The 19,930-nt window shown below is 48.0% G+C and overlaps 1 protein-coding gene across 1 annotated transcript in view; it reads right to left on the reverse strand.

Annotated features, from left to right (window-relative positions):
* The window catches only part of selenbp1 (selenium binding protein 1), a 44,415-nt gene extending 25,423 nt beyond the window's left edge, over positions 1 to 18,992 (reverse strand). Inside the window, exons 1-6 of the mRNA XM_063041717.1 lie at positions 18,891 to 18,992; positions 14,627 to 14,683; positions 13,143 to 13,255; positions 5,843 to 6,028; positions 4,624 to 4,744; positions 1,557 to 1,739 (exon numbers count right to left, since the gene is read on the reverse strand). Of these exons, the coding sequence (XP_062897787.1) occupies positions 1,557 to 1,739; positions 4,624 to 4,744; positions 5,843 to 6,028; positions 13,143 to 13,255; positions 14,627 to 14,683; positions 18,891 to 18,894 (664 nt within the window). The 5' untranslated portion in view covers positions 18,895 to 18,992. The remainder of the gene's footprint in view (positions 1 to 1,556; positions 1,740 to 4,623; positions 4,745 to 5,842; positions 6,029 to 13,142; positions 13,256 to 14,626; positions 14,684 to 18,890) is intronic.
* Positions 18,993 to 19,930: the final 938 nt, after the last annotated feature.

Here is a 19,930-nt window from a genome sequence, read left to right on the forward strand (position 1 = left end):
AACTTGCATCATCGCCCTTGGTACTGGTTTATTACTGCCGCTTGTCCCGAGATACAGTGAAAAGCTCATCTTGCACACGGTTCATACAGATCAGGTCATTACAGTTCCGGCATTGAGCTAAAACAATAACGTGTAACATGGAGGTGTACTGTGGAGAGCATTGTAACTGGTACAGAGCATTGTACAGAGAAAGTTCAGTGCAGGCAGACATTAACGTGTGAGGGCCACTGAGGTCTCGAGTCCTGGGAACCATTCAATCGTCCTGTAACAGTGGGGTCGAAGCTGTTTTTGAGTGTGATGGTGCGCGCTTTCAGGCTTTTGTATGGGGAAGAGACAATGTCCAGGTGAGAGGGGTCCTTGATTATGCTGGCTGCTTTACTGAGGCAGCGGGAAGTGTGAACAGAGCCCATGGAGGGGAGACTGGTTTCTGTGCTGTGCTGAGCTGTGTCCACAACTCTCTGCACTTTCTTGTGGTCCCAGACAGAGCAGTGGCCTTACCAAGCTGTTGTGCATCAGGAGAAATCAGTGAGGGTCAACGGGGACATGCCGAATTTCCTCAGCCTTCAGAGGCTGTAGAAGTGCTGGTGAGCTTTCTTGGCCATGACGTCTCCCTGGTGTTGATCCAAGGACTGAGAAATCCCTTTGAGACAGGGAGGTGCTTGCGAGTTCAGGCTACAGGAAGGTAGCAGAAGGAAATGACAGACATTGTGGATGAACAGAAGCTTGGCTCGTAGAGATACAGCCTAGTTCAGCTCAAACTTCTTGACAATTATCATCAGTTTTGATACACATAACTACGGGTTATAATGTGGAGATAATTATTTGTGAACATCCCACAGTCGTGTAGGGGTTAGTGCGATGCTATCACAGCTTGGGGCGTCGGAGTTCAGAGTTCAATTCCAGCGCCTTCTGTTAGATGTTTGTATGTCCCTCCTGTGAACCACATGGGTTTCCTCCGGGTGCTCTGGTTTCCTCCCACAGTCTAAAGACATTCCAGTTAGTAGGTTAATTTGTCATTGTAAGTTGTCCAGTGATTAATCTAGGGTTGAATCGACGGGTTACTGGCCAGAGGGGCCTGATCCACATTGTGTCACAAATAATTAACACAATAGGGGTGTGTGTGTGTGTGTGTGTGTGTGTGTGTGTGTGAGTTTATGTGTCTGTGAGAGAGTGGGTGGTTGTGAGTGTGTGTATGTGTGTGAGAAAGAGAGGAGTGTGTGTGTGTTTGTGAGTGCGTGTCTATGTAAGTGGGTGTGTGAGAGTGTGGTTGTGAGTGTGTGAGAGAGTGTGTATGTGTGTGAGAAAGAGAGGAGTGTGTGTGGGAGTGTGTGTGTGTCTGTGTGAGAGTGTGTGTCTGTGTTTGTGTAAGTGTGTCCGTGCAAGTTTGTGTGTCTGTGAGTGTGAGTACATGTGGGTGAGGGTGTGTGGAGTGGAGACATGGTAACGTGTTTGTGTAGAATCGGTTGTTTGATGGTTGGCATGGATTCAGATTTCCGTATCTCTGAGTCCAGCACAAGGAAAGTTTGGAGCAGGTTTTTACGTTATCACACACTCACCGGCTTCAACATCTTCCAATTTAAATCCGTAGGCAAGGGCTTTGGGTGTGCCCCATTCTGAGCTGATCATGACATTGTGCCGTGGCTGGTACCAGAAGTCATACCCGAAGGGAGCCGCGTCACCCTCGCGTTCCCAGTTCCCCTTCACCTCAAACGTCTCTCCGTCCAGTAACACAAAGCCACCTGTTTGACAAAGCAGATGAGAGTCAAAGATTAAAGAGGGGCACCAGTTTAGCGGTTAGTGTGACACTATGACAGCTCGGGGCCTCAGAGTTTAGAGTTCAATGCCAGCATCCTCCGTAAGGAGACTGTGCATCCTCCCTGGGGAATGTGTAAGTTTCCTCCACGTGCTCCGGTTTCCTCCCACAGTCCAAATACGTATCAGTTAGTAGGTTAATTGTTCATTGTAAGCTGTCACGTGATTAGACTAGTGTTAAATTGGTGGGTTGCTAGTGGCACGTTTTATTGCATATACATATCACACACACACACTCACTCACCAGGGCTCATATACAGACTTTTTTTTTTGTTTTGCTCAGCATAACAAAACTTTCAATTTCTAGGTACGTTTACATTTCTTCCCCTCACAGATATCAGCTAACAAAACACTTCCATCAAAGTACAGACATCACCACCACATCCTATACAAAAGCCTTTATTAGTATAGCAGACAGGTTTACATCTACATATTGTAGAAAAGGTTGCCATGTCTTATGAAAACTTTTTGTTTTTGAGTGTACCATACATGTTAAAAAGTCCAAAGGAATATATTCCATGATTAATTCACACCAACCAGAAAGTCCAGGGGCCTTATCGGATATCCAACAAAGTAAAATGTTCTTCCTCGCACAAAAAGTCAGGATGTTAAAAAGTTTTTTCTGATGTGCGTTAATAGTATGACTGCTGGGTAGGCCTAAGAGAAAAGATACTGGGTCCAGTATTTTGGGTGAAATGGAAAAGATTCTGAAGATGGAGCTTGAGCTGGGCCCATATACAGACTTGGCTTGTTAGCCGACTCTGCTAACAGCCACGGGACCCAGTGGTCAGAAGGCCACCTCTGATAAACAATACGTCTCGGGTTGGTATCTTCAGGGGTTCAACCAAACAGGAACGGCGTGATGGTCTGATTAAAGGAAAGCCCAGAAATGACAGATTGTGCGCCAACATAAAATTATAAAGAAAGTATATTTAACAAATTTTTCAACTTTAACAGTTACAGAAAAAGAAAAGGAAAATAAATGGGTCCGTTACAGTTAAATCAGTCCAAGATGCACATAAACATGGGAGCTCAGTCTGGAGACGGTGGGGGTGGGGTGTCTCTTTTCTCACGCACTGGTCTACATGAAGGCACCCACCACATTCCAAGTTTCTCTTGAAGACGATCTCAAGTGAAATGCCTCTCTCTCTCTCACAGGAGTATTGGCCCTTCCTCCCAGGAGCCATTCGTCAGCACAAAGCGCTTCTTGCAACGGGGACTCTCCTTCCGACAGCATTCTGCAGCCAATTTCCTTGTCCTGCGCTCTGCAGCTCCCGCCAAAAGACCCGAAACGAGACCGCTGTCCTTCAGAAAACTCTTCCCCACAGCTCTCGCGCACATCCCTCAATGTCATCCTGATTGGCTGACACACATTCCTAAATTGGGCAACATGGCTCCTTATCTTTAGCCGAAGCCAAAGCACTCTTTCCAGCAGGTCACACTGCTTTCACAGAAAACTGCTGAAATAGAATCTCTCACAGCATAGCAGCAGAAATCTTACCCAGGCCATTACTTATGTATTGCAATGACCTGCTGCTACAAAACAACAGATTTCATAACATATGCTGGTGATATTAAACCTGATTTTGATTCTGATTTCATTGGGCGGAAGGAATGTACCACCAGGTTCACGGATAGCTTCTACCCCACTGTTACCAAACCCTTGAATATTCCCCAAGTTACGTACAATCATCCCTTGACCTCATCATTTTTCTCCTCATGACCGTTCACCTTACCGTCTGCCTGCGCTGCATTTCCTCTGGCACTGTCACATTTTATTCTGCTTTCTGTTGTTGCTTTTCCTTGTACTACCTCAGTTCACCCTTGCAATGAAACTATGGACAGTGGGCAATGAAACTATGGACAGCAGGCAAAACAAAGTTTTTTTACTGCGCACACGCCAATAGCAAAGCAACCTTGAACATACTTCAGACATATCCTGCCTTTTGTGACAGACGGAGCAAAGGTGCTTGACAAAGAGAATCCTCCAGTCTGTGTCAGGTCTCTCTGATGTAGAGGAGGCAGCACTATGGGCACCGGACACACTACAAAACTCACTTTGTTCAGAACATATTTCTTGGTTCTCGCCCAGAAGGTGCAGTTTTGTGTTTTGAAGATCACGATGCAGACTGTTTTCCGGGAGGGTGGCAAGGTAGTGTAGCGGTTCGCGCGACGTTTTTACAGCTTGGGGTGCGGGGGTGCGTGAGTTCGATTCCTGCACTGTCTGTAAGGAGTCAGGACATTCACCTTGTGACAGCACAGACAGCAGTTCTCCCACTATCCAAGCGTGTACGGATTAGTAGGTGAATTGGTCATTGTAAATTGTCCTGTGATTAGGCCAGGGTTGTCGGACAATGTGGCTCTTTAGGCCGGAAGGGCCTGTTCCATGTTGTATCTATAAGCAAATAAAGCAAAACATGACACGACTCCACCTTCTCTGGAAAACAGGAGTTGTCTGCACGTGGCTCTGTCAGGGGTGGCTTGGTAGTATAGCAGTTAGCATGGTGCTCAAAAGCACCAGTGAATTGCGTTCAATTCCCACTGCTGCCTGTAAGGACTTTGTACAGTCTTCTCATGACTGCCTGGGTCTCCCCGCATCCTCATTCCAAAGGTGTGCAAGTTAGGGTTAGTAAGCTGTGGCTGTGTTATGATGCAGGCTGCCCCCCCAGCACATCCTCGGACTGTGTCGGTCGTTGACACAACTGACACATTTCGCTGTATGTTTTGATGGACAGGTGGCAAATAAAGCTAATTTAATCTAAATATCTTTATATCTTCTCTTTATGAGAGCCGTTGCCTTTGAGACTTTACCTTTGGCGTTCCCAGACGGGTCACCAATTGTACTTATCATCACCTCCCCACTGGCCAGGCAGTGAGACGTGTGCGGGTTTGCCAAGTTGCACTTCCAGAACACATCCGTTGGCTCCACAGTCTGAAGAAAGCAGGGAACAATTAAATAAAAGGGTGCGGGTTATTTCTGCAAGATCAATAAACACATGTCATTCTACGTTACAGGAAGATCCTGAACTTCACCTCAAATCACTGAGATTGTTTCCATCTACACTTCTTGCTGCTTTGACATAATCAAGAACCCCTCCCCACCCCAGTCATTTTCCCTTCTCCCCTCTCTTATCAGGCAAGAGATGCGAAAGCCACAAAGCATGTAAGAAAGCTCACCAGCCACTCAACTTTCTCGGGAGGCTAAAGCAGTTCAACATATCCCCATTGACCCTGGTTAAGTTTGATCGATGGACCTCAGGAAGCACCCTCTCTCGTTCGGTACGGCAATTGCTCAGCCCGAGACCGCAGAGGGTTAGGGACACAGCTCGGCCCACCATGGAAACCAGCCTCCCCTCTATTCACTTTATCTACACTTCTCGCTGCCTCGGTAAAACAGCCAGCGTTATCAAAAACCCTACCCACCCCAGACATTCTCTCTTCTCCCCCCTTCCTTTGGGCAGGAGGTACAAAAGTTTGAAAGCACTAACCACCAGGCTCAAGAGACTCCACCCACACACAATCCATTTGGTAGGTTTCAATAATATTCCCCCTCCCCAACTTATTCTTCTAAATTCTATTGAGTATAGGCCCAGAGAAGGCAACATAGAACATAGCGCCCGTGGTAGTGCGTTCCACTTTTTGTGTAAAAAAAAACTATCTATCTCTGTCACCCCCATCCCATACTTTCTTCCAATCACCTTAAAAGTATATGCTCTTATACTAGCAATTGACACCCTGGGAAAAAGGCACTGGTTGTCCAATCTAACTATGTCTCTTAGCTTGTACACCTCCATCATGTCACCTCTCACCCTCCTTCCATCGAAGGAGAAAAGCCCTAGCTCACTCCACCTTTCCTCATTAGACATGCTCTCTAATCCAGCCAGCATCCTGGTAAACCTCCCCTGGACCCTCTCTAAAGATTCCACATCCTTCCCACGATAAAGTGGCCAGAAGTGAACGCAGCCCTCCAAGACAGGTCCAGCCAGGGTTTGATGGTCGTACATTGAGGTGTCGAACTGGAAAGTGTCACCTTATGCAACCTGGGTGCTCGGGGTTCCGTTCCCACGTCCGCCACGTAAATCCGGGACGAGATGAGAGCTGGCAGGATCAAGCGGTCACGCTTCTTGGAAGGGTTCCCATAGCAACTGCTGCAGGCGTTCCAGCCGGAGTGGTGCAGCTCGTCATTTAGGTTCGGCATCGGCAAGCGATGGATGACCTGAAGACAGAGAAAGAAAGACAGTCGTTTTTTTTCCCCATTCCCTCCGCTCTGCCCAGATTTCCCCTGGACTCCGGGAATATGTCAGTCGCAGCCTCAGAGAACTCAGATTCTCCCAGTTGCACTGCCTGCGACGGGTAAACTATCCCTGCTTCTTGGCCACAAGCTGGTTGGTGCATCCTTAGAGTCAGAGTTATACAGCATTACAGTACTGAAACAGGCCCTTCAGTCCATCTATCCTAACCCCTTCACACCCAGAAGGAGAACGAGGGATGCTGCCACTAGTAGGTTCCCCTCACATCAAACACTACCCTCACTTGGAAATATATTACCACTTCTTGGAGTCACAGAGCGCTACAGCAGTGAAGCAGGCCATTTGGCCCATCTAGCCTATGCTGAACTGTTATTCCCATCAACCCACACCTGGATCATAGCCTCCCACACTCCTCCCAACCATGTGCGTGTCCAACTTCTCTTAAATGTTGAAATCGAACCTGTCTCCACCACTTGATCTGGCAGCCTGTTCCACACTCTCACCACCCTTTGAGTGAAGAAGTTCCCTCTCGGATTGCCCTGAAATATTTCACCTTTCACCCTTAACCGATGACCTCTAGTTCCAGTCTCACCCAACCTCGGTGGAAAAAGCCTGCTTGCATTTGCCCTATCTATATCCCTCATAGTTCTATATACCTCTATCAAATCTTCCCTTTCCTCAAGACCTAGCAACGTCCTTTTAAATTTTCTCTGCACTTTTTTCTACCTTATTCATACTTTTCCTGTCGGTAGGAGACCAAAACTGGACACGATATTCCAAATTTTGCCTCACCAACCTCTTGTACAATTTCAACATAACATCCCAACTCCTGTACTCAATCCTTTGACTTCTGAAAGCCAAAGTGCCAAAAGCTCTCTTTATGACCTTGTGAGTCCTGTGCCGTCTCCTCTGCTTTCTTGATATCAATTCTAATACCATAGTTGTAATAAATGGAGGAGAAATAGAATTCTGATTTGCTGTTCGGAGAGAGGGGATCAGAACAATCACTTTTTTAACTCTCTCCTCTGTTTTGACCTCGCCAGGTTACGTTTCAAACTTGGGCTCATGCTCAAGGAGGCAGCTTACAGCAATTTCAGGCTCAAGGAACTGCAGAAGGCATAGATGAGAGAGGCTCAGCTTGACCCCAAACTCGTACAAATGTATTGTTGAGAGTATCCTGACTGGTTGTGTCAGGGAGCGGTACAACAATTCAAATGCAAAGGAGCTGGAGTCAGCCAATCACGTGGCTGCAACTCGATGTACAAAAGCATGCAGACATGGTCAAGAGGTTCAGTTGTTGTTCAGACCAAACATCAGAATGGGGAAGAAAATGTGATCTAAGCGACTTTGACCGTGGAATGATTGTTGGTGCCAGATGGGGTGGTTTGACTATCTCAGAAACTGCTCATCGCCTGGGATTTTCACACACAACAGTCTCTAGAGCAGGGGTTCCCAACCTTTGTTATGCCATGGACCAATACCATTGAGCGAGGGGTCTGTGGACCCCAAGATGGGAACCCCTGATCTAAAGTTTACAGAGAACAGTGCGAAAAACAAAAAAAAAGTGGCAGTTCTGTGGGTGAAAACACCTTGTTAATGAGGGAGGTCAGAGGAGAATGGGCAGACTGGTTCAAGCTGACAGGAAGGTGACAGTAACTCAGATAACCATGTGTTACAACAGTGGTGGGCAGAAGAGCAACATGTCCAACTCGTAGTGGATGAGTTACAGACGTAGAAGACTGCACCGGCTTTTGCAATGGCCGGTGACCTTTTGATCTCTGTCTCAGACACCAATGTCAGGACATCTTTCAAGAGGGTGAACCCCCACAAGGCGTCAGGTGTAACTGGTAGGGCATTGAAAACCTGTGCCAATTAATTGACGGGCGTGTTCAAGGACATCTTCAATCTCTCACTGCTGTAGTCGGAGATTCCCACCTGCTTCCAAAGGGCGACAATCCAGGGTTAGCTGACCCAACAACTGTCGCCCAGTTGCACTCACATCTACTGCGATGAAGTCATTGAGACTGGTCGTGGTCAGAATCAACCCCTATCCAAACAGGGACCTGGACCCGCTGTAGTTTGCCTATCGCCACAGTAGGTCTACGGCAGATGCAATCCCACTGGCTCTCCACTCATTTATCACATGGACAATCGCAAAGTCTATGTCAGGCTGCTGTTAATATTGACTACCGCTCAGCGTTCAACACAATTATACCCTCAGTTCTAATCAACAAGCTCCAAAACCTGGGCCTCTGTACCTCCCTCTGCAACTGGATCCTTGACTTCCTCAGTGGGAGACCACACTCGGCGCAGATTGCTGATAACACCTCCTCGTTGACAATCAACACTGGTGTACCTCAAAGATGCACCCTTAGCCCACTGCTTCACTCTCTGTACACCCACAACGGTGTGACTGTGCACAGCTCAAGCGACATCTATCAACTTGCAGGTGACACAACTACTGTCGGCAGAATTTCAGATGGAGGAGTACAGGAGCCAGGTAGATTTGCTGGCTGAGTGGTGACGCGACAACAACCGCGCGCTCAGCGTCTGTAAGACCAAGGAATCGAGTGTGGACTTCAGGAAGGGGAAGTCGAGGGATCACACTCCTGTCCTCATGGAGGGGTCATCAGTAGAAAGGGTGAGCAGCTTCAGGTTCCAGGGTGTCAGCACTTATGCGGATCCATCCTGGACCCAACATATCGATGCAGTTACTAAGAAGGGACGGCAGCGGCTGTATTTCATTAGGAGTTTTAGGGGGTTTGGTACGTCACTAAAAACACTCACAAATTTCTATAGATGTTCCGTGCAGAGCATTCTAACTGGTTGGATCAACGTCTGGTGCGGTGGGGCCACTGTGTAGGATTGGGAAAAGGTGCAGAAAGTTGAAAACTCAGCCAACTCTATCATGAGCACTAGACTCCCCAGCACGGAGGACACTGTCAAAAGGCGATGCCTGAAAAAGACTGTGTTCATCTTTCAGGACCCCCATCACCCAGGACATGCCCTCTTCTCATTGCTACCATCCAGAAGGTGGTACAGAAGCCAGAAGACGCAATGATTCAGGAACAGCTTCTTCACCTGCTTGCCAGATTCTGAATGGACAATGAACACGTGAACACTACCTCAGTATTTTTTTTGCTCTCTTCTTGCACTGCTTACCACACACACACACACACACACACACACGCACGTGCGCGCACACACACACACACACACACACACGCGCACGCGCGCACGCACACACACACACACACTCACACACACACACACACACACACGCACGTGCGCGCGCACACACACACACACACACACACACACACACACACACACACACACACGCATGTTTTATTTCCTCACCAGGAGACCATGAACATACATTCAGTGGCAACTTCATTAGGTACTGGAGTTACTGAGTGATCATTCTTTCCTGAAAGGCTTGTCTCTGAACGTAAGATGATCCCAATTGCCCTGGAGTCCACCATCAGTGAGACTTTACGGCCCTGATAAATGTACTGAACCCTTTGCTGAGGAGTGGTTTATTGGAGCTGTTTTATCATGGGAGTACACTGAAAACCTTTGTTTGCACACTTTCTGGCTGATCATTTCATACATAATTACATCGAGGTAATAAGTGTACAGGGAAAGCAGGATAAAGCGCAGCAGTTACAGGGAGAGGGCAGTACCAATGCACTTTTTACTGAACTCCCAAAGCAATCTATTGCTAAGCTCCAACTCATTCAGAATGCTGCTGCTGGACTGTTAGCCAAAACCAAGATAAGAGAACAGATCACTCCTGTATTAACTACTCTGTATTGGTTTCCTGTATCTTTCAGAGTTGATCTTAAGGTTCTCTTGTTTTTAAAGCTTTGGGATCAGAGTACATCACAGAATTGTTTTATAATCCTAATTCAGCTCTCAGGTCTTCTTCTGAAGGTCTCTTAAATTTATACTGTCTCCCTCAGAAGATAATTGGCAGATCAGCTCTTTTGATCTATGCTCCTTAACTCTGGAATTCAATACCTAAAACTCAGACTCAGACTTCAGTTGACACTTTTAAACGGCAGTTCAAAACCCATTTATTTAACCTTGCTTTTAACTGACAACTTTTTGCCTTTTGTTTTCATATTTGCACTTCATCCCCCTGTAAAGCACTGTGAACTACATCGTCGTTGATCCTGTGGGCTCAGGCTTATTTATTTATTGAGATACAGTGTGGAACAGACCCTTTCGACCCTTCAAGCCACACTGCCCAGCAATTCCCCCGATTTAATCGCAAACACGAGGAAATCTGCAGATGCTGGTGTTTCAAGCAACGCACATAAAAGTTGCTGGTGAACGTAGCAGGCCAGGCAGCATCTCTAGGAAGAGGTGCAGTCGACGTTTCGGGCCGAGACCCTTCGTCAGGACTAACTGAAGGAAGAGTGAGTAAGAAAGTGGGGGGGGGGGGAAGATCCGAAATGATAGGAGAAGACAGGAGGGGGAGGGATAGAGCCAAGAGCTGGACGGGTGATTGGCAAAAGGGATATGAGAGGATCATGAGACAGGAGGCCCAGGGAGAAAGAAAGGGGGAGGGGGGGAAGCCCAGAGGATGGGCAAGGGGTATAGTGAGAGGAACAGAGGGAGAAAAAGGAGAGAGAGAAAAAGAATGTGTGTATATAAATAAATAACGGTTGGGGTAGGAGGGGGAGGTGGGGCATTAACAGAAGTTAGAGAAGTCAATGTTCATGCCATCAGGTTGGAGGCTACCCAGTCGGAATATAAGGTGTTGTTCCTCCAACCGGAGGGTGGCTTCATCTTGACAGTAGAGGAGGCCGTGGATAGACATGTCAGAATGGGAATGGGACGTGGAATTAAAATGTGTGGCCACTGGGAGATCCTGCTTTCTCTTTACAATGATCAGTTGATACATCTTTGGACTGTGGGAGCAGCCAGTGGAAACTCAGAGAGGAAGAACATACAAGCAGTGGCAGGAATATTGTATCTCCTGTCTGATGGGAGAGGGGAGAAGAGAGGATGCCCAGGGTGCGAGAGGTCCTTGGTTATGTTGCTGCTGTCTGGAGGCAGCGGGAAGATGGCATCAACAGAGAAGAAACTGGTTTATGTGATGGTCTGGGCCACGTTCACAACTCTGGAGTTTTTTTTGTGGTCTTGGACAGAGCAATTCATCATTAAGGACCCCCATCAGCCAGGACATGCCCTCTTCTCATTGCTACCATCATGGTCTCTGGCTTGTATGTCTCTTGTCATCTTGTACACCTCTATTAAGTCACCTCTCAGCCTCCTTCACTCCAAAGACAAAAGCCCTCTCTCATTCAAAGATCTTCATTGCTATCATAGAACCAGAGGCCACAGTTTGAGAATAAGGGGTAAACAATTTAGAACGGAGTTGAGGAAAAACTTTTTCACACAGAGGTTTGTGGATCTGTGGAATGCTCTGCCTCAGAGGGCAGTGGAGGCCAATTCTCTGGATTCTTTCAAAAAGAGTTAGATAGTGCTCTTAAAGATAGCGGAGTGAAGGGATATGTGGAGAAGGCAGGAAAAGGATACTGATTGTGGATGATCAGCCATGATCACAGTGAATGGTGGGGTTAGCTCGAAGGGCTGAATGGCCTACTCCTGCACCTATTGTTTATTGTCTATTATCATCAGGAAGGAGGTGCAGGAGCCTGAAGACCCACACTCAATATTTCAGGAACAGTTTCTTCCCCTCTGCCATCAGATTTCTGAATGGACATTGAACCCATCACATTTCTTCACTATTCTTGCTCTCTTTTCTCACCAGTTTAATTTTTTATATCTATGCAGGCATATATTTCTTTTTCTAGTTTATAGTATATTTTCTGCACTGCACAAGATCTGGGTTGTGGCCTTGACCTTCACACAAACCAGCCTCCCCTCTATTGACTCCACCTACACTTCCTGCTGCCTGGGGAAAAGAGCAGAAAAACAACAAATTTCCCGACGTATGTCGGTGGTTCTGATTCCGAGTTGCCATTCCGAGCTGCGATGCATCCGGATCGGAATCTCTCTGTGGTACGTCTGTTAAAATCATTAAGTGTGATCGGGAAAATACAGAATTTCCTTAACTTGTAAAGAAGTAGAGGCTCTCTCTATCCTCCACCCATCCGAGATATTTATCAGGAGCCCTGTATACGCAGGGCCCTGAGCATTTTTCAATGATCCCTCCCATCTGTCCAACAATCTCTTTGACCACTTCTCCCCCCCACCACCCCAAACCAGGCAGGAGGTACCATAGCATTAGGACAGGAACTGTTAGGATGGGAAACAGCTCCTTCCCCCAGGCTGTGAGACTACAGAACTCCCTGCCACTACGTATGAATCTCTTCGTATGGTCTCATCACGTATGAATGGCCAGTAGCATTATACTGTTTACTTTTTAACTTGAGTTGTAAATGCACCTCATTATTTGTGAATGTATTTGTGGTAATATTACTTTATGTGTTATATGTACTGTGTTGTGCACCCTGGTCCTGAAGAACGTTGTTTCGTTTGGCGATATACATGCGTAAAATGAATGACAATAAATTGAACTTGAACTCGAGGTGAGTGTTCTTGGCCGTGGCGTCTGTGGGGGTGAAACAGGACAGGCTATTGGTGATGTTTTCACCGAGAAACTTCAGAGTTCAATTCTGGTGCCGTTTGTAAGGAGTTTCAATGTTCTCCCTGTGAGTGTGTGGGTTTCCTCCGGGTGCTCTGGTTTCCTCCCATATTCCAAAGACGTAGGTTAATTGGTCATTGTAAACTGTCCTGTGACTAGGCCAGGGTTAAATAGGTGGGTTTGTAGGTGGTGTGACTTATTGAGCTGGAAGGGTCTGGTCCATGCTGTAACTCTAAATAAATAAATAAGTGCATCTCCACCTCAGCTCCATTGATACAGACACGGGTATGGACTCCATCCCACTGCCTGAAATCAAAGACCAGCCCCTTCATTTTGCTGATGCTGAAGGAGAGGTTCTTGTCTTGACACCATGCTCCAGGGCTCTCCGTCATCTGATCATCCCACCTCTGAAACCCCATATGAATCGGCCTTGTAATTTCCAGCAGGGGGGTACCCACCTGGGAGTACGTGGGGGACTTGGGATCCACGTCCACCGTGGCAAGGTAGTCCGGTTTGTTGACCGCCGTGTTCCTGTAGATACAGGGCAAGTAGACAATTTCTTCCCGTGGCCCTTATTGAAGAAAGAAGAGCGTTTCAATCCCAAACCTTGCGTTTGTTCACAAACACGGGAGATTCTGTGGATGCTGGGAATCCAGAGCATCACGCACGCAGTGCTGGAGGAACGGTGGCGCCATGGCTCGCGGAACACGTCACAGCGCCGAATGTAACATTGGGGTTCAATTCCCGTCGCTGTCCCTAAGGAGTTGGTACGTCCTCCTTGTGACTGCGAGGGTTTCCCTCAATGTACAGATGTGACAAAGTGGTCTGCATGGGCAGCAAGCAACACAAAGTTTTTCACTGCACCACAGTACTTTTGCAAACTGTTTATCAATTTAGCAATACAGCACGGTGTAGGCTCTTCTGGCCCTTCGAGCTGTGCCAGCCCGGAACGCCTGACCTAACCTAATCACGGGACAATTTACATTGACCAATTAATCTCCAGGTACATGTTTGGACTGTGGGAGGAAATCGGAGGACCTGGGGAAACCCCCCGCAGATTCCACTGGGAGGACGGGCAGACATCTTACAGAGGATGCTGGGGCTGAGCTTTGAGCTCTGACACCCTGAGCTGTGACCAGCATTGTGCAAACCTCTACGCCACCATTGCGCCCAATCAGCAATTGCCAAACAGGACCCATTCATCACCCGGGTTATTACCTGGAGGCGTTCATGTTCGGTCTTTGAACATTCCTCAAGTTACACAAATTTCGGTCACTGTTACCTTGTCCGTCTGTTGCAGGATGTTGATGTTCTCAAATTGGCCACATTTGAGGCCCTCTGTTGGCCAGGGTCGACCTTGGACATTGTGCCCGACTGTCTACATGACACACAAGCTGGGACAGTCTGATATGGAGACCGAGCTGTTGCCCGTACAGCAGGCTCCACGCAGCTGATGAATCCAAAAGGATCGGCAGAGACCGACACAGTTCGGCACCAGCAGCGTCACAGGAGTTGCCAGTCAGCGTTGAACTCAACGTAGGACTGCCTTCGGGATGCCAGCTCCAGATTTTTCCTCAGGGATTGCTCCCAAAGCCTTCCCCATGAGTGGGTATAATCGGAAGGCAGCGGAGGTTTGAGATCAGAGTTTTCCTTCTCTGAAATGAGCTGTTGAGGAACTCCACCTGCCCGACGCGACCGGTTTTAAGGTGCCAGTGACCTGCTGTTGCCCCTTCTGCTGTCAGTAGAAACTGTTCCGTCCAGCTCAGTAGCTAAGCCACACGAGAAAGTCCAGGAGCTGGACTTGGTTGTCAGAGGCTATTTAAGATGCACACCATTGATAGGTAGTGAGAGTTTGTCCCCATTACCACCCCCGGCTACAACATCCTTAAGGGGCCCACCTGCGACATGACAACATCTAATGTGATCCCATCTCACAACTCACCCTTCATGGCGTTGAGGGGGCTGCTGAATCCAGGGCCACACTGTCCGCACTTCCCGGCTGCGGAGGAAACAACAACCTGTCAGTTTGTCTCCATCACCTGCAGCGCCCTGGAGAGAGAACCACCCACCTTCATGCAGAAACATCTCCTCTTTTCGCTCATGAACCTTTTCCACAGGGAGCCAAACGGCCTTGTTCTGTTCCTGTGCCTTATGGTCTTCATTGCCACAGACGGCTGTGGAGGTACAGTGTGCTTAAAGTGGTGGTCAATAGGTTCCCGGCTACTAATGGCACCAGAGGTTACGGGGAGAAGGCAGGAGAACGGGGTTGAGAGGGATAATAAACAGGCATGATGGGATGGCAAAGCAGTCTCGTCTCGATGGCCTAATTCTGCTCCTATGCCTTATAAGACCATAAAATCTATCTATCAATGTATTTGTCTACTCATCTATCTATTTACTTCGAGATAGAGTGTGGAACAGGCCCCTCCAGCCCAACGAGCCTCACCATCCAGCAACACCCCCCTGGTTTAACCCCAGCCTAATCACAGGACAATTTACAATGACCAATTAACCTACTAACCGGTACGTCTTTGGACTGTGGGAGGAAACTGGAGCCCCCGGACGAAACCCACGGTCACGGGCAGGATGTCAAAACTCCTCACAGACGGTGCCAGAACTGAACCCCGAGCTCCCGAGCTGTCATAGTGCCACGCCAACCGCTACGCTACTGTGGCGCCCATGAGCAGAATCGGGCCATTCGGCCCAACGAGACCGCTCCACTGTTCTATCGTGTCGGCGCGTGTTCTTCAGGCTCTCGCTCTTGCTGTCCCTGGCACCAGGCTGCACTCCTCTGCTTCGCTTGTGGACCAATACCGTGGTTTTGGAGTACGTCCGGCAGCTTCTGTCGCGCAGTCCGCCTCTCACGTGTAACGTCCCACCAGGCAGAAGCCGGCCATCATTCTGTGGGAGGCAAGGTAACCATCCAGGTGCAGTTTCTGCTGCTTTCTGTGAGCAGTTTGTACGTTCTCCCCGTGACCGCGTGGGTTTCCTCCCACAGTCCAAAGGTGTCCCGGTTAGGGTTACTAATGTGTGGGCATGCTACATTGACATCAGAAACATGGCAACCCTCGCCAGCTGCCCCCAGCGCATCCTCGGACTGTATTGGTTGTTGGCACAAAATTTCACCAAGGGTTCCGATGGCCTTCGAGGGAATGGAGCAAGTGTAGAGACAAGGTAAAATATTAAATATTAAATTAAATTTGGATTACTTGTCACATGTACTTCAAAGCAAATGGTGAAATCTGTAAACACGAGGAAATCTGAAGATGCTGGAATTTCAAGCAACACACATAAATATTGCTGGTGAACGCAGCAGGCCAGGCAGCATCTCTTGGAAGAGGTACAGTCAACGTTTCGGGCCGGGACCCTTCGTCAGTGAAATCTGTTGTTTGTGTCAGCGACCAACACAGTCCAAGAGTGTACTGGGACAGCTGGACTTCCAGTCTCAACATAGCATTCCCACAACTCTCTAACCCTAACTCATACGCCTTTGGACTGTGGGAGGAAACTGGAGCACCCGGAGGAAACCCACACGGTTATGGGGAGAACGTACAAACTCCTCATAGATCACGGCGGGAACTGAACCCGGATCAGTGGCGTTAAATCTACGCTAACTTGCTGGGCATGTAGAAGTCAGGGCAAAGAGGGCAGCCGTTTGGTCCTCATAACTATTGATAACCCGATGCAAAACTTTTACCCTGTTGCCCCATCACGGGGACCAAGGACCCAATCTCCCCTTGCGTTCTTTACAGAGGTCGAAGTGAAGTACCGAGAGTAAAGACTCTCACTTCGTAAGAGGAGGGCAGGAAATGCTGCTCCTTCAAGATCTAAACAACAGTCACTTGGAACAAAGCCATGGCAGCCAATGAACTCCAACTTTCTAAATAATCATTCCTCTTTCCCTTGTTGTTGGGTGGACTGGTGGACTCAGGGTTTCATATGAGGTGGTGATGGTCCAGCCTGTATCTTTTGAGTGGACTCATGGTTTTGTGTACAGCGGTGATAGGCCAAGGTGTAGGGCATGGTCTGCTCACAGAGGCAGAGGGAGAAGGGTAGAGAGAGGTGCAGAGGGAGGGAGACAAATAGATGGAGAGGGGGAGGGGTTTAGAGGGGGGGAGGGGGTGGAGGGAGAGGGTGGAGGGTGGAGAGTAAGGGTAAGTTATAGTGATATTCCATTCGCGTCAGAAGCATGACTCGCTTGAGGCTCCTCGGAGCTAAAGACTGAGACGTTAAGCCAATCCCTCACTAGCCTGACTAAGCCTATGGACAATAGTGGGCTGCGTCTGCCCACTGCTCTGAGACAAGTACTTATTCTGCAAGGATATATTACCCTATTATTAAATAGCTTTAGAGATACAAATCATACAGCAGGTTCTATGCCGAATAAAATTCTCACCTGGGCTAGTCTGAAAGAAAATAAAAGAAGTCAGACCTATATTCCTGGATTGCTGTATCAACCTTTGAATTAATTTAATGTTTTGAAGTTCAAACATAGCAGCCTGTGTTTGGCCTATGTCCTCTGAACCTTTCCTATCTGTATACTAGTCCAATCAACTTTTAAATTTGATTTCTGTGGGATATTTTCTGTAAGTAAAAGATCTGCTACATTGCTAATACTCAATCAACTTGATTGTGCTGAGAACTACGCCCAGGCAGCAGTGTTGCCTGTTGCAGCTGTCCAGGGGGGAGATCCTGGGGCGGTGTGGAAGAGAGCATTTCAAACTCTAGCAACACACATCAAAGTTGCTGGTGAACGCAGCAGGCCAAGCAGCATCTATAGGAAGAGGCGCAGTCGATGTTTCAGGCCGAGACCCTTCGTCAGGACTAACTGCAGGAAGAGTGAGTAAGAGATTTGAAAGCTGGAGGGGGAGGGGGAGATGCAAAATGATAGGAGAAGACAGGAGGGGGAGGGATAGAGCCGAGAGCTGGACAGGTGATAGGCAAAAGGGGATACGAGAGGATGTTTGAAGACTGTAGGACATAGGACCAGAGTTAAGCCATTTAGCCCATCAATTCTGCTCTGCTGTTCCATCGCGTCTGATTTATTTTCCCTCCCAACTCTTTTCTCAGTTGGACAGTCATGAATCTGTGGAATTCATTGCCACAGGCAGCTGTGGAGGTCAAGAAATTGAGTATATTTAAAGCGGAAATTGATAGTTTCTTGATGAGTCAGGGCATCAAAGGCTAAAGGGAGAAAGCAAGAGAGTGGGTTAAGAAGAGTCAGAGATCGGCCATGATAGAATGGTGCAGCAGACTCAATGGGCCGAATGGCCTAATTCTGCTCCAATGTCGTGTGGTCTTATGGTCGATCTTGTGGGTTGAGACACTTCATTTGAACTGAAAGTCAGACTGGGAGCAGCCCACATACAGTGGTAGAAGGAAGGGGTAGTGCAAGATCTGGCAGGTGATGGGTGGATCCAGGTGAGGAGGGGGTGTAGGCAAATAGGGGAGGGGAGAGTGCGAATCCACCAGAAGCTGGGAGGTGGTCGGCGGAAGAGACATGAGGCCCACGATGGTAGAAAGCGGGAGGTTGTGATAGGAGCCCAGAATCAAGGGAGGGAGTCGGGGAGGCCAGATGGAGGGAGTGGGGGACGCGAGCCTGAGGGAAGAGGGTGTGGGTGACAGGCAGAATCCGAGAGTGGTGGAGAGGAGTTAATGAGGAAATGGGGAAAGTAAACTGGGTTAGAACTGGATTGGTGCAAAAAATGGAAACATACAAAATGCCAGAGGAACTCAGCATCTATGGGGAGGGATAAACAGTTGACTCCTCAGGCCAAGACCCTTCCTCAGCACTAGAGTGCCTGACAGCTGAGGGATCTGCTCATCGCTTTATCTCTCTCTGCGACTCCTGTAATATTTACTTCAGGACTAAGTTGGGCCCAGCTTCCCTCGGTGAATCCTGTTTGTCCCTCGTCCCCCTGAATGAGGCTCACAACACACTTATTTTTACTCCTACGCAGCAGAGACAGTTTGCTGTATTAAAAGAGTCCAAGTAAATATTAAAGCTGTTGTGCTTCAAGTTACTCACAGACAGAGGCTCTGAATAACTGACACTACAGTTGATCTACTGCACGAAGAGATCTATTTATAATTCAGTTTCAAAAGTTCAGGAGCTTCAGGCTCTGTTGAAAGTCTTCCAAAGGAGACACATGCATCAAGACTGTCCTTAAGATAGGAACAAATCAGGCAGAGTTCCTGCATCTTACCCATTCTCTCTGAACACGGGCGGCCAGCAATGAGTTGAGTGAGAGAGCAGAACGACACAGCAACTGGCACCAAGAGACTGGAAACTCGACTATGTTTTAAGGTCGTCTGCAAATTTACCTTGGGGGGAGGGAGTATGGGCTTATTGCCAAGAAACTGGCTGAATTTTTAACTCTTGGCAGTCCAAGCTGCTGTAACCCAATAACTCCTTTCCCCGCCCATCGTAATTGCCTGCAACTAACAGATAAGGGTGACACACGGCGTGTGTGTGTGTGTGTGTGTGTCCGTACAAGACCATAAGACATAGGAGCAGAATTAGGCCATTTGGCCCATCAAGTCTGCTATGCTATTCCATCGTGGCTGATTTACATAGAAACATAGAAAACCTACAGCACAATACAGGCCCTTCGGCCCACAATGTTGTGCCGAACACGTCCTTACTTTAGAAATTACCTAAGGTTACCCATAGCCCTCTATTTTCCTAAGCTCCACGTACCTATCCAGGAGCCTCTTAAAAGACCCTGTCGTATCTGTCTCCTCCACCGTTGCCGGCAGCCCATTCCACGCACTCACCACTCTCTGCGTAAAAAACTTACCCCTGACATCTCCTCTGTACCTTCTTCCAAGCACCTTAAAACTGTGCCCTCTCATGCTAGCCATTTCAGTCCTGGGAAAAAGCCTCTGACTATCCACACGATCAACATGATCCACACATCATCTTGTTCACATCTATCAAGTCACCCTTATCCTCTGTCGCTCCAAGGAGAAAAGGCCAAGCTCACTCAACCTATTCTCATAAGGCATGGTCCCCAATCTAGGCAACATCCTTGTAAATCTCCTCTGCATCCTTTCTATAGTTTCCACATCCTTCCTGTAGTGAGGTGACCAGAACTGAGTACAGTACTCCAAGTGGGGTCTGACCAGCATCCTATATAGCTGCAACATTACCTCTCGGCCCTTGAACTCAATCCCCCAGTTGATGAAGGCAAATAAACTGTATGCCTTCTTAACCACACAGTCAACCTGCGCAGCAGCTTTGAGT

This window comes from Mobula hypostoma, chromosome 2 (assembly GCF_963921235.1).
Source record: "Mobula hypostoma chromosome 2, sMobHyp1.1, whole genome shotgun sequence".
NCBI classification, from domain to species: domain Eukaryota; kingdom Metazoa; phylum Chordata; class Chondrichthyes; order Myliobatiformes; family Myliobatidae; genus Mobula; species Mobula hypostoma.